General features: G+C 39.4%; 1 protein-coding gene across 10 annotated transcripts in view; it reads left to right on the top strand.

The window, feature by feature from the left end:
* Positions 1-15,028, top strand: part of ULK4 (unc-51 like kinase 4) — a 198,949-nt gene that overhangs the window by 46,762 nt on the left and 137,159 nt on the right. For all 10 annotated transcript variants that reach the window (XR_009964477.1, XR_009964476.1, XM_062617176.1 and 7 more), the window contains 3 exons: positions 5,259-5,441; positions 10,379-10,506; positions 12,520-12,653. Coding sequence is in view for 8 of the 10 variants with exons in the window: in XM_062617176.1 (XP_062473160.1) it covers positions 5,259-5,441; positions 10,379-10,506; positions 12,520-12,653 (445 nt within the window). In the remaining 2 variants the exon portion in view is untranslated. The remainder of the gene's footprint in view (positions 1-5,258; positions 5,442-10,378; positions 10,507-12,519; positions 12,654-15,028) is intronic.

The raw sequence follows: 15,028 nt of genomic DNA, 5'->3' as shown, positions 1-15,028 counted from the left end.
TCTGCAAAATTCTCTTTCCTCCCATTACTTTTTCCATAAGGGACGTTTTGTGCCATGTGCTTTCAGTTCTTGTCAGTCATTAGACTGGGCAGTTGTTACTTGTTTGCTGTTATATCTTAGCTCTTTATTTTTATGTCTTTCAACTTGTCCTGAAGTTTTCCTCCTTTTTCCATGCTATCCACTTGGAGAGCTTTGCTTCGGCATTTACCATTCCCTTGGCTCCTACACCAGCCTTCCAGGGCTGCTCTGGTTTTAGGGTCTTATTGGACAGTTGCGCCTATTTTGTATGCCACAGTGAGCAGCGTATCTCAGAGGAACAGTCTGAACTACATTCAAACACTGAGCAGAGAAAGATCACCAGAGGGCATGTCAGTGGGTTCTTATTTTTACCCTCTTGAAAAGTCAGTTTTGTCTTGGAAAATATAGTGTGCTTCAGGTAGGCAAGAGCTTTTTTTTCTGCTCAGTGAGATGTGCAAGTTATACTTGTGATTCTCAAGAATACGCTTGTTATCAGTGCAGACTCTATGGCTTTTTGTAGTGGTGGGATCATGGGTTAGTGTCATGAGTGGCATATGGCTTGCACACTTTACCTTTAGGTGAGGTTTCTAGTGGCAGTCAGAAGAGAGGGTTGTTGTTTGTCTCTCTCTATCCTCAGACTCTTTTGAGATCCCAGATCATTTGACCCTCCCAGTGCTGTAAGGTTGAGATGAACCGCTGAAAAATCCTTTCTTTGCCACAATATTTATGCTATGGGTAGCTAACCTCTCTTAAGCACGGCTGAAGTTGCCTTTTTTCCATAGCATCTGATCAGAAGAAAATCTTCATGCATCATAACAAGTGAGGAGATAGGATATATCATAGATTTTGAGTTCCTTAATTCCTTCACCTCTTGTCACTGTGGTAGAGAAACCTGATCTCTATGGGCTTCTTGCTCAACCAAGGGTGTTAAATGCAGTGACGTGTAGTAAGTTACCATATATATTTATAGGGTAGTTCACATTGAACTTTGGACTTGGTGGTCATAAAAGTCTTTTCCAACCTAGCTGATTCCATGACTCTATGAAACATCTGGCACTCCTGAGTTGGCACTTTTCAGACTTGCAATGATACTGCTTTTGCCAAGCTCTTATATCCTTTTTTTTTTCTTTCCCTTTATAATGGAAGTTGAAGGGCATTTCTCAAAAGACTATCAGTCCTGAAGAGCTACTCTAGAAGCCCTTGTATAGATGACATGTTAGGATAAAGCAGTGTGTTTTAGGAGGTCATGACAGCTGCAATTATCAGGATTCCCTAGAATCAGCTGATACGTGGGACATATTATCAATGGCACTTGTCAGTCTAAGTAAGAAAGATGTCTTTCTCTCGGCTTTTCTCTCCCAAAGTTCTTAGGCAGTGCATGCTTTAGTGTAAGGCCAGCATTTTAAAAAGATGATCATGTTGTGTTGTGCACACTGAGTTTGGCTGAGGCAGAATTTTCTTCAACATCTTGTGCAAATCTGAAGTAAAAGTGTACATATGGACAATATAAGCAAAAAAAGCCAACCCAACTCTTCCAAAGAAACGTGGTTTTCCTGTGAAGGCAGTAGGCTTCCTGGAGATCATACCTTTTCCTTGCATGGTTACTGAGTTTTTAATCATGCTGGAGGTAGAGCTTGCTCCAGACTAATGTACTGGAGAGCTTTGAGTGAAAGCAGCAGTGAAGGATACTGCAGGAGTAAGAGACGTTGACTTTTCGACATCCTTGATCCAACAGCTTTGTGTCTTGTTTTTCTGGTCTTCATAGAAATTATTGCTATCCATGTAGCCAATTCTGTCTCCTTCTTCCACTCAGGTCGTTTCACATAAGTATGCTTGGGTCTGAATATGATCCTGGGTTTCCCACCCTTCACATCCCTCCCAGTGTTTTGGGGTTTGTGTCCTGTATCAAAAGTCTGAGGTTTCATTATTTTATACTGCATATGAAGTGGATTAGACAAGGAAGCTTATGAATTAGGATACACTAAGGTAATACTCTAATTCTGTTGCTGCTTTGTAGTGAAACACTGCAGTAATAAGATGGTGAGCTTATTTATTGGATTTCTTACTCAATGCTTGATATAAGTCATGGTTATGTGTTAATACTGCTGGGGTATTTGGGTTTATAATCTTTAGGAAAAAAAAAACAACAATTAATATTGAAATCTAACATGGGCAGATCTTTTAACAACTGAAATTTATAGAGATTTCAGTGGCATACTGATTTTGAAAGTAAAGTATTAACGTATTCTCCAGCTATATTGGACAATTTCTGCATTCATTAAATTGTTCCTATAGATCTGTAAGCATTTATCTTCTGTATGACCACATCAACTGAAATCATCAGTGTCCTGTTGTATTTTATTATGCATCCATTCCTGCAGCCTTTGAATGTGTCCTGAAGAATTTATTCCTGACTGACACCTACATTCACATGTAAAAACACATTTCTGTTAACAAATACATGTGTCATACCTTTACCTAGAGCTAGCAGGCTGTCTGCGGAGAATAATTAGCAGTAAGGCACTTTACTAACGATTATTTCGATCAATAATAAAAATACATCAAGAAGATTCTCTGTCTTCAGTCTCTAGAGCCAAGAAGTGACACTTTACCTTGTCCTCCTGTCAGAGGTGGCAAACGGGGACTGTGTCTCTGTACTTTTGCTCACTTTGGAGTCCAGCATGCCTCGGGTAAATATCACAGATTTTGCCTGTAGGAAAGCTCTGTCTTTTTATCATTTTGCTAGGCTCAGAGAAGAAATCATGCTGTAAGGTGTCAGAGTGACATTCTGACAAGCTCAGCAGCAAGAAGAAGATTTTCAGTCGACTGAAAGTCTTAAATTCTGGTTTTTAAACAATTTTTGATTTTGAGATGGCTTTTTCCATTGAAGGAGGAGTAACAGAACATAAGCCACTTGAATGGAAATGAATTTGGGGAAGCTCAACGTAATCTTTTGGGGGCTTGTTTTGATTTTGTTTTTCTTGACTAATTGGTGCTGTATAATTTGGGTCAGAGACAGGGGTATTGCAGATACGTTAATGTATTCATTCTCAGACTTGAGAGTCATGGAGTACATCCTGAAAGGGTGAATGTTATCCAGCCACCGTATTGGCATGTAAGACCTGAAGGCAGTGGATATTCTATGATGAGGTATAGATGATCATAGAATATTTCAAATAGGAAGGACTGATAAGGATCATGATACAAGGGTTGGAGCTGCTGGGAGAAAAGGTGCTGGTTAAGGCTCTGCAGAGAGCAAGCACAGAGATGACAGTGCCAGGAAAGTGCCTTGCTCTCACTGTGATCATTTCATGTTCCAAGATTACTGCCTGCCTTTTCTCATCATTGGTTCCCAATTCCTGCTCCACCACCTTTTGACCTATCTCCATCTGTTCTCTCCAGATACTGGATTTACTGAAGTGGTTTAGGATGCTTTGTCTTCTCTCCCACTTTAAAGTCTCTCCTGCTTTTCTGCTGAAGTGTTGGTTTCACTCCTACAGCAGAGCACTCTGTGACATATGAGCTGGTGGGAATTCAAAGCCTCATCCCTTGGCTGCTGTCTCCAGAGCTTCAGTGTGATCCTAGATAGCCATGTCTTTCCTACTAGATTTGCCTGGGGCTCATCTGGTGGCCTGTGGCGGTGGTCACCCTTGTGTGATGAGGTCTGTAGCAGAGAGCTGAGGCACTGGCAAATCTGTATACACCATGTCAGCATTCCAAGTTAGCTCCATGTTGCTTTGGCACTGGATCCCAGCAGTTCACTGGTAACGTGACCCTCGAGAGTAAGTTTAGTGGATGCACATACCTCCTGCACGCTCTTGTTTTGAGAACTCGGACTAGAGGTGGAGAGCAGGGTTGTATCCTTGGGGAAATAGAGCATGCTGTAGTAACAAGCTGAGATGGACTGTCTGTGTTTTAAAAGGTGTGGGGCATGGAGGAAAAGAAAAGGGTGCAATCAATACGGTTACTGGACCAGAAAGGACAAGGAAGAACAGGATCAGAGTAGATGAATAGTGTCAATAAAATGGCTGTTTAAAAGTCATAAGCTTTTGATTCATTGTCTTTTATACCTTCCTTTTATTTTTTTTTAAGAGTGTTTTGAGTAATGTTTCCAAGGGCACTGGTGAACTGGGTAGTTTCTGAGGTTCTTACAAGGAAAGCTTTTCCCTGATGATAATATTCTGTGGATTTAATTGGCTGCAGTTGCTCTTTAATGAAACCTGGCTACTGAATACACTCCAAGTAAGCAGCAGTATCTAAATATGGCTCGTCTGAAGAGAACAAAGGAGTGGTAATATTGCCTACTTTTCAAGAAGAAAGTTGCCTTTAGAGTTTTTCCATAAAACCAATTCAGATTTTCACATGTATCAAATTGAAATAATCTGTTTTCCTATCCTAACAAGGAAAATGAAATTTTAAATGTTTAAAGAGTCTTTATCTGGAGAGAGCAAAAGCAGTTACAGTATCTTGAAGGTTGTATTTCCAGGAGTATCAAAAGGAAAAGCTGTGTTGACTTGGAGATTAATCCACCCTGGAGGCCATTTGGTGGTGTTTGCTATGAAATAGCTAAATTAGTATGCACTAAACAGATTTGTACTTGCTTCACTTGGGTACAGTCACTTTCTGTTAGAATTGTTTTAGTCATTGATACTTGTAAATCAATTATTTGGAGATTAGTTTCCATGTTTACTATACTAAACACTGTATCTACACCTAAAGTAAGTGTCTAGATCTAAAGATGGACTTCCAGTGGTGAACTACTGCATATCGGATTATAGTCCATGAACAGAGAAAACAAAGATTCCTGCTTTTATGGGTGACAAGGATTTGTGTGGTGGGTGCCAGCTCTGTGTTTTCTGCTGCCTATGCTCATTTCTAGTACAGCATTATCTGATGCTGCCTGCATTCTGTGCTTGATAAAACTCAAGTGTGGGCGAACCCGCTTCATCATTATTGTTCTCCAGAAGGAAAGAGTAATGTGATTCTGTATGAGTTGATGTTGTCACACCGAGTATTTTAGTTTCAGCTGCATAGAGTGCATAGCAATGTATCTAGAAGAATTCCAGGTCTCTCAAAATAAGTAGCCTTTTCCCCTAATACTTGTTTTATGAATGGAACTGTATGAATTCTCTATATTCCTAAACTGTTGGAAAGTCTCCACCTGTTTTTATTCTCCCTATTTTTCTTGAGATCATAATCCCATAGAATAACTGTTGTGTTTTTTTTTTCCACTTTTGTAGGCTTTATGCAGAATTACTCGCCACTCACCTAATGCTTTCCAGAGTGTCATTGAAAAAGTGGGCTTACCAGCGGTACTAAATTCCTTGGCAAATGGAATATCCAAAATTCAGCAGCACATGCTCACCATGTTTTTGGCAATGTTATCATGTGGGATTCACCTACAGAGGCTGATTCAAGAAAAGGTTTGATTTCAGATTAATATTATTCACTGGCATGGGATTTCACTAATGGAAAGTTAAAATTGACTCTGGTAGTGGTTTTGTGCTTTTGAAATGCTTAATTTGGTGACATTTATGTATCTGAATAGCAGGAAATTAGGAATGTTTATTATGTATTTTTTGCTTAAAATCTAGATAATGAGGCATATAGTTTTTCTTTCTCACAGATCTTCAAGAGATGGTACTAATGGGTATTTAAATTGCTATTGCAGCTCGAATTCAGTCAAATCGGAAAACTGTACCCTGACCATAACTGATAACAGTCCTAAGGAAAAACAATAAGAAAAGCATGGGGACAGCTGTTTGACATAGCTCTCCCAGACATTTAAAAGAGAAAATAATGAATGTCCTGGCTGAATCTAAAGCCGTCCTTTATGCTCTCCTTAAAGGACCTCAGGCCAATTTGTAGATGAAGTATCTTGCAGAAATTAGCATTTTAATAACTTGGGGTTTTCTTTGTAGTGTCACTGAATAAAACTACTGTTTCTGATTTATGTCTAGGATAATTTTGGAATGGACTATTAAAAGCTTTTTATTTTGATCACCAAATTATTCCACGTTTAGAAAAATAGTGTTGGTTTGTGGTTTTTTTTGATAGTAAGTCTGCAAAATTCAAAAAGAAAAGTAATCCCCCACTGCTTGGAGAGGGTACAAATCACAAAGGAAATGTGAACTCTAGCTTGTGTTTTCATGAGATACTCTGCTGTAATGTATGCTGTAATCTGACAGTCATAGAATCATAGAACCAGCTGGCTTGGAAAAGCCCTTCAAGCTCGCCCAGTCCAACCGTTCCCCAGCACTCCAAGGCCACCACTAACCCATGGCACTGAGGCCTCGTCTCCACGCTGTGTGAACACTTGCAGGGACGGTGACTGCAGCCCTGCCCTGGGCAGCCTGTTCCAATGCCTGAGCACCCTCTGGGGAAGGAATTGTTCCTCAGCTCCATCTAAACCTGCCCTGGTGCAGCTTGAGGCCATTTCCTCTTGTCCTGTCCCTTGTTCCTTGGGAGCAGAGACCGACCCCACCTCACTACAACCTCCTGTCAGGCAGTTGTAGGGAGCGATACGGTGCCTCTTACCCCACCTTATGAGCCTTCTCCTCTCCAGACTAAATGTTTACTGAGGCTGCACTCAGTCTCCTCATCCAAGATCATCACTGAAGGTATTAAACTGGCCCTAATACCAAGCCCACTTGTATGAGGGGCACCACTTGTGACCGGTCTCCAACTAGATCTTATCTATAACAATCTTTTGGGATTCAGTTGAGAGAGATAGTTTTAGTTGAGAGAGATATCTGTTTTGCTTAAATTATAGTTTAGGATTTTGGAAGTAGAAAATAGATTTCTAATTTTCATGAATAGGATCTAAAAGTATAATCTTGCTCCTGAATAGAACTGCCAGGTCCTATCACATTACATGGAATAATGTTTTCTTGCTGAAACCTGAATTTAATAATCCATGCAACTTTCAGTAGTCCATGAGCATGACACACAAGTCTACCTTAATGAGAGAAGGGAAAAGCAAAAACAAGTGGCTAGTGTTGGCCTGCACATCATTTTGCCTCCTGTAGCATTTTTGTATACTATAAGAGGCATAAGGACCTCAGCATTATGCAGGAAGTAGTGACAAGGTTGTGATTAGCTTTTTTGTACAGCTGCAAACCAATATATTAGAAGATGCTTAAGGATATAAATTCAAGATGGAGATCATTTAACTTTCTATATGGTATCTGGAAACTCCCTTATCTTACAAGACTTCAGGCTGCGCTTGTTTTCTGCTCCCTTAAAGAACAGTGATGAAAGCAGATACAAAATAAAAGCCAAAAGCAAAAGAGAAATGCAGTTCTGTGGTCATCTGTGCTAGTATAAATATTCAGAGAACTGCAGTAGCTAAAAGGGGCTGGTTTTTGTACCTCTCTGATACCAAGCCTTTCTGGTTTATTTTCTTGTCTTGAAAACAAATAAAGCTGAAATTATGTTTTTAAAATGAAGTGTGGAAAAACAGCTCAAAATCCAAAATCTTTTCCACACTACAACAGCAGATAAAGAAAACCCCAAACCACTGCTTATTACTTCTGTTTGGCTGCCAAGAATTTACCTTTCAGTGAAAACCACTCATTCAACTTTTCAAATGCAGTTAAGTTGTGTCAGAGGTCAGATAATAGGGTGAGGTGAGCTTTATTTCTTTTGTTTTTTTTTCAAATACTAATAAGTAAAATTATTCGGAAAGTTGCAGCAATACCTTGTCACAGCTGGGTTGTTTCTTCACTTCCCTGCCAATAGTCTCTTTTTATCTTGGCCATATCTAGTTATGGCACTGAATAGAAGAATATTCTTGCTTTCCAGAGCATGAGGACTTGAATATAGATGTGCTTTGGTTTGAAGTTAGAATTGTAGAATCCCAGACTGGTTTGGATTGGAAAGGACCTTAAGATCATCCAGTTCCAACCCCCTGCCGTGGGTAGGGACACCTCACACTAGACCATGTCACCCCAGGCTCTGTCCAGCCTGGCCTTGAACACTGCCAGAGATGGGGCAGCCACAGCTTCTCTGGGCACCCTGTGCCAGTGCCTCAGCACCCTCACAGGACAGAACTTCTGCCTTAGATCTAACCTGAATTTCCCCTGTTTCAGTTTGAACCCACCACCCCTTGTCCTATCACTGCAGTCCCTGATGAAGAGTCCCTCTCCAGCATCCTTGTAGCCCCCTTCAGACACTGGAAGCTGCTCTGGGGTCTCCACGCAGCTTCTCTTCTCCAGTCTGAACAGCCCCAATGTTCTCAGCCTGTCTCCACACAGGAGGTGCTCCAGCTCCTGAGCATCCTTGTGGCCTCCTTTGTGTCTTTGTCATGGTGTCCCTGTACTTAGTCTGTCAAGTCTATTTATGTTAGTAGGCAGTGTTGCTTTACATGTACTTTTTCACTAAGTCTTTATGGGTTGTTTTTTTTTTTAACGTAAAAATTTCTTTGAGTTGAGTAATTTCATTAAAAAACCACAGCAAACAATCAAAAAACCCAAACAGAAACCAAAACCGGCAAACCAATCCACAAATGAAGAATCCTTCCTTCCTCCCTCCTTAAACCCTCTTTATTAAGATTCCACCCTTTGCTTTTTAGTAGATATTAAGAACTTCAGCACTGCAGGCTCATACTAGAGGAGCTACAAGCCGTGCTTCATGAGCTGTTGAAGTGTTTAAAGCAGTCTGTTTCCACAAATTATGCTTATTAAGCCCAAGATTGAGGAACTCTTCTGTTCATGAAATAAATTACAGAGATACAAGACAGTTCTACAATAATTAACAGCAGTTTGTTTTTCAGGGATTCATGTAGTGGCTGTCCATGCTGACAGCTTTTGAAGGCAGTGTCAAGTAGGTATCAGAGTAAGAGCCGATGGTTTGTTGGTCAACTCTTACACTCCTTTTTCCAGTCTCTGTAAGAGGTACAGTTAATTGTTGCAAAGGCTGTTTCTAATAAATTATATTGAGTATTCTGTTTTGTTTTTTACAAAACTACCCAATTCTTCTACGTAGAAGAATAGTACAGATGAGTAGCAGATATTTTTATTCCTCAGAGGAATAAACCCCATCCCCATATGGTTTGTTTGTTCATGGGTTTGTTCCCTTTCCCCCTTTTTTTTTCTCCTTTCCTGTTTTTTCCTCCTGCCTTCCTCTTTCTCTCTTTCCCCTTTTTTTAGCTTTCCCCTCTTTCCCCTTTTTCATTTACCTTTCATGTTTACAGCAGTTAAAACTCCTGAAGGTATGTCAACATATCATTGGACAGATCATAAATGAATCTAATCTTACGCTTTCTATAACTCATAATACTTCTGTTATTGATAATATGAGAGCTCTTTTTTCCTTCCTCTGATTCTCAGCTTTATTCTCTCACAAGCTGAGGCAGTTCCCAGGAATCTCGCATCTTTCCATGTGTGAGGCCACATTCCAGAAACTAGAGAAGAAAGTCAAATTACAATTGAAATTGTAAATTTCAATTCACAGGGCAAAATAGGGGGAGCTAGAGAATAAAAGAAGCAAGCTGTGATTTCAGAATCCAGTCAGCTATCCACTTGTAAGCTTTTGAAGGGAAATATTTCATGTTTATTCTTCATTTATCACTATCTTTGTTTAACTTTCAAAATTATTCTTTCATTTGGATTTACAGGAGGAAGGAGTTAGCAAGGATCTTAGCTTCTTATGAAGTGATTTTATCCTAGGAACGGAATGTAGTCAGTGGATTAGGGAAGTCATGGCCTTACTGCTTGCAGTTTATCCTTTTTCTTTCTTTCCAAGCCCTAATTTGGGTGGTTCCTTGCAAAGATGTTCTTCGCTTTAGGAATGCAAAATTTATTAAGATAGGAACAATCAGAGAAGGTTGAAACAGTTTCCACCTATTTGGAGCATCTGTTGCACAATTTAGGGTATGATGTAGACATAGTTGTATCCAAGAAAGTTGTTTTTAATCTTCCTACATGTATAGGAGTTAGCAGGTAAATATTTAATCATATTTGTGCTGGAAAATTTATGTATGTTGAAAATCCTTCAGTTTTATCTTAAAAATATATTAACATAGCCTGCATTTATCCTTAAGGTAAGGCATTTTAAACTCTGTCATATTTTGTAGTTTATTTTGTGCCATTTTAGACAAAGTGCATTACATAGTGTTAGCTTGTTGCAGCTTCAGAGAGATGTACAAAGCACCTTTGCACTGGGCCCATCTGTCTTGGACGGACAATATTTAGTATTGGTTTATGGATTTATTTTTTCCTATGAGTGACATGAGAATTAAATTACTCATACAAAACACATGAAAATGAGCAAACTTTACATGTATATAGTGTTAAAATACAGCGCAAGTAACCTTTAGCCATAAAATAATGTTAATATCCTTGTGTTTATTTCCACCAAGGATTTTGTGATTACAATTACTCGTTTACTTGAAAGTCCTTCAACTTTCATTCGAGCAAAAGCCTTTCTGGTCCTGCTACAAGTTCTAATTAATAACAGGGAGACATTGCTACTCACTTGTCAAGCAAGGTAAGGTAGTAATGGAAGATGATTAGATATGTAATGTGTATTTTCATACTCATACCTGAAATACTTTAAAATGGGTGGTATTTTTGAGCCAGTGTATTAGGAGTGTACTCTTTTCTGTATGAAGCCTTGTATTCATGAGACTATCAAGAAAAGAGCGTTCTCTTTTTGTCTGGGGTCATCAGGTGACAATTATTCACAAGGGGAAACCACTGTTACTGGGAGAGGCTTTTAAAGTAACTTCTGGTCCCAGTGAGCCTTAGAAGGAGCAGATTTTGCTTTGGGTAAGGGAAAAAGAGAGAATTCATGAGGTTACATAAACTTTTTATCTTTCTTAGAATAAATGAACTTATTTTGTATGCTTTTCAAATGGGATTAACTAAAACATGCTTTGAAAAAATGACCCCCCTCTCAGCAATAGAACCATTCATGTTGAACTCTATCCAGTCTATTTTAAGTAAAACGTAAACAGGTCTAAACATATTTCCATATAGACTTGGATGATTACTAAATGATGGAAGTGTTTTCTGGAAGAAAAAGCCCTACACATAAAAACTCTGATCTTTTGTCAAGTTTTTGTTCAAAGTTAAAGAGTTTCTGAGTAAAAACTACTTGGTTGCCTGGAAAGGCTGGAGGGATTTAGACCACTTAAATTTAAAACGTCCAACGTTTTTGTATTAAAGACACTGAAAACTTTTTTAAGGCAAATGCTGTTTGAAGTGTGATATCAGATTTTTAAGTAGTTCTCTTCTACCAGACACACCAAAATTCCCTGTAATGCAGTTTCCAGAGACTGCAAGAAAAACATGTCTCCATAGTCTCTGGGAGGTGCAGCTGAATGTGTTCCATCAGGGCTCTTGCAGAAGTGAAAGGGAGTCTTTTGATTTATCTCTATCTTTGCAGCATAGTTCTGGAAGGATAAGGTGAGTTGTAGTATTCCATAACAGTCATGCATTGTTTAGAGACCTAATCCTGCAAAAATGCATTCTTGGGTAGTTTTTATTTCATGAAGTAAACTGGCTTTTTGATGGAAAACCAGCTTTCCTAGGGTAACATTTTGTGTTTGTGAGTCCTGCAGTTTTGTTATGTACGCTTGAGTCAGCTTAAATGTTTTCATACCTCTGTAAGGCAGCATTCATTATAAGAAGGGTATTAAAAAAGATAATACTGAAGTACATTCTTAAAATCCAGAGCATGGATTTCACTCACCAGCAACTGATTCTTTGCACAGGGCCTCCAGGGCCCAGATGTCAATATTATTTCCCTAAAGGGAAGTGTGGCCCTTCTGTCTATTCAAATGAGTGCTTTAAAATATTGCCTGGAGCATTCTGTTACTGGTGTATTATTAAAGCAAGCTCTTGTAAGTTAGCCAGTGGCTAATAAATCAGTTACCATAGTTCTGTGGGATGGCACAGCTACCTAGCACTTAGCAGTTAGAATATAAGCACTGAATTTGTCTTTAGAAATGCCAGATTTCTAGATAAAGGATATAAAGCTAGTTTGGACTTCTGTCTCTTTCAATATGGCCATTCCAACTAGTGGTAACATTTTGAAAGCCTGGAGTATTATTTATGTATGTATGACTTTTCTTGACTGAAAGCTGGATCTCTTGTTACTTTGATGTAAATTACTTTTGCTCTTGGAAGTCTTACATGTTGAGAATGAATGCCTTTAGTCTTTTGCTTCTATTGCACATCTTGGCCTAGTCTCTCTCTGAGTCTGCAGAGAGATTTGCTCCTTATGTTAGCATCATACATTCATCTAAACTAAGCAATGCACCTATAGTAGCTTAAGAGTTTCTTTCCTCTTGTTCATTGACTCAATCATTTGTAGTTATTTTTGAAATTAATTTATTTGAAAACAAGACTAAAATTTCAACAAAATTACAGAGCCAAACCAAATGCATTGTCCTGATTGTAACCGCAGATACTGTAAATGTCTGGGTCAGTAGTATTTTGGAGATAAAGTGACATTTTTTATAATGAGAGGTAATGTTTTGTACTTGCTTAAATATAGACTCGTGATGTATATTGAAAGAGACAGCAGAAAGACCACGCCAGGAAAAGAGCAGCAAGGCAGCAGTGAATACCTGTCAAAATGCCTGGATCTTCTCGTATGTCACATTGTGCAGCAGCTGCCAGGGATTCTAGGTAAATTCACTCGGTTAACTGAACAAATCTTGCCTTTGATTACTCCCTCAAGAAACAAATATCTCTTGCCGTATACAGGTGGAAAGACTGTAGTAATCTGATTATGTGAAGTTTGCATGTTACCAGTTTCATGAATTTTTTAGTTATGTCATGATCAGATAATTTGTACTGGAATGCATGATTTTCTGTATTAAATGTAGAATCACAGAATGGTTAGGGTTGGAAAGGATCTTAAGTTCATGCAGTTCCAACCCCCTGCCATGGGCAGGGTGCCTCACACTAGACCATGTCACCGAAGGCTGTGTCCAGCCTGGCCTTGAACACTGGCAGGGATAGGGCAGCCACACCTTCTCTGGGCAACCCGTGCCAGCGCCTCAGCACCCTCACAGTAAAGAGCATCTTCTTACATCCAACCTACACTTCCCATTAATGTTTTTCATTTGGTGCATGGTAAGCCCTGTCAGCTCAGTCAGGAATCATAGAATAGTTAGGGTTGGAAAGGACCTTAAGATCATGCAGTTCCAAACCCCTTGTCATGGGCAGGGACACCTCACACTAAACCATGGCACCCAAGGCTCTGTCCAACCCAGCCTTGAACACTGCCAGGGATGGAGCATTCACAACTCCCTGGGCAGCCCATTACCAGTGCCTCACCATCTTTACAGTAAAGAACTTCTTCCCTGTATCCAGTCTTAACTTCCCCTGTTCAAGTTTGAACCCGTTACCCCTTGTCCTATATTTTCCAGCAGAAATTTGCTTGGGTGTTGCAGCTGAAGTCCTGTCATCACTGAAAATGCTCATAGTGGGACGAGGGGAGGAGGGGACTTGCAGAAGGAACAGTGAAAGGCACACGTGGAAATGGGAGAAAACTTGCAAACTGAAGGGCATAATTTGGACTCACTGGACAACCAGAGAAGAAACTGAAGTAGAAAGAAATAGGTTCAAGCGTCTGGGGAGTCAGTTAAGAGAAGATGATGAAATAGGATGGGAATTGTGGCCATTTGTACAGAAGAAATAGATAAAATCTTGAAAAAATAAGGAGAATCTATTGTTGAGATTTGAATACAGGGTTGATTGTGAATGAAAGAAATGTCACAGGAATTATCCTAGATATGGAAGAATGGTGGGATTGTCTTTCCTGGAAAAAGCTGTGCTATACATTTTATCAGGAAAAATGAGGGCTTTGTTTGGAAAAAAACTGATTAGGAGTGAACAAAAGAAGAAAAGAAAGATGGAAGGAAGTAAGTTAGGGAGGAAAGGGAAGAAGGAGGAGGGGAAATGGGAGAAGGGGAGAGAGGGGAAGGGAAGAGAGGAGGATTGGAAGAAAGGGAAGTAAAGAGGTGGGGAAGAAGGGAAGGAACTGAGTGGAGGGAAGGGTGGAGGGATGGAGGCAAGGAAAGGAAGAGGCAAGAAGGAATGAAGGAGAAATTATGAGATCAGTGTGGCTAGTCTGAATCATCATTAAAATTCTAATTAAAACTTGTGGGGGGGAAGGGGGGGTGTCCCATAGAATAGCATAAGAAGGCTAAATAGGAGACAAGGAAGGAAATGCTGGGAGTATTCAAGAAAAGAAATGGAGCAAACCCACCTGATTGTATGTGCTTTGTCATTGAATGATAAAACGTTTTCTTCATGAAATTATTTTCTGATGAGATGATACCTGTTTTATTTTTCATCTTCTCTACATTATCCCTAGAATACTGAAAAGGAACTGGTAGCACTGCAAAGGTCAGTAGACCTAAATGTCATGTTGCTATTTTAAAAGCAGCTTTACTTCCTATATCAATGCAAATTTTTGCCTTCCTGCAAACACCTGATCCCTTTTTTCTACCCAAGTAGCAGGTTTGCATATTGGTTATATTTTGTGATTTGAAAGTCTCACACTATAAACGTTTGAGGCAGAAATTCACCTCCTGCACTCTGTATGTACTATATGCAGTTGATAGAGTAGGTCCTGATATTTCCTCAGAACCTGGAAGTACTGACCATCAAATATCTATCATTATAATGCCGAATACATCAGTTGCTTTAATTTGTATTCTGTTGGGATTTTTACTGCTGATGCACAGTTTCAATGCGCTGTTGACACCTGCTATAGCAAGCATAACCTTTACACTTTGTTTTCCTTTCCAAGCTAGATTTGTGTGTTTATTGCTTTTATTATCTGTCCATATTTGTGCACATTTGTCAGAAGGCATTTTATTGTTCTGAGTATGATAAAGGAACATGTTCTGCTTGAGGGGGTAAAAGCTCTAGGCTCCTAAGAAAAAAATGGATCTGCAAACTGAAATGCTTAAAGCAGTTTAACTGTTGGTTTAGAATTAATCCTAGCTGGCTTTTTTGATATGCAGTTATATAAGCTCCTTACTGATCCC

Source organism: Pezoporus occidentalis, unplaced genomic scaffold, assembly GCF_034315485.1.
Source record: "Pezoporus occidentalis ecotype Australia unplaced genomic scaffold, CSIRO_AGI_Poc_V1 ctg193, whole genome shotgun sequence".
NCBI lineage: Eukaryota > Metazoa > Chordata > Aves > Psittaciformes > Psittacidae > Pezoporus > Pezoporus occidentalis.
This window is presented reverse-complemented; position numbering and strand designations above follow the sequence as displayed.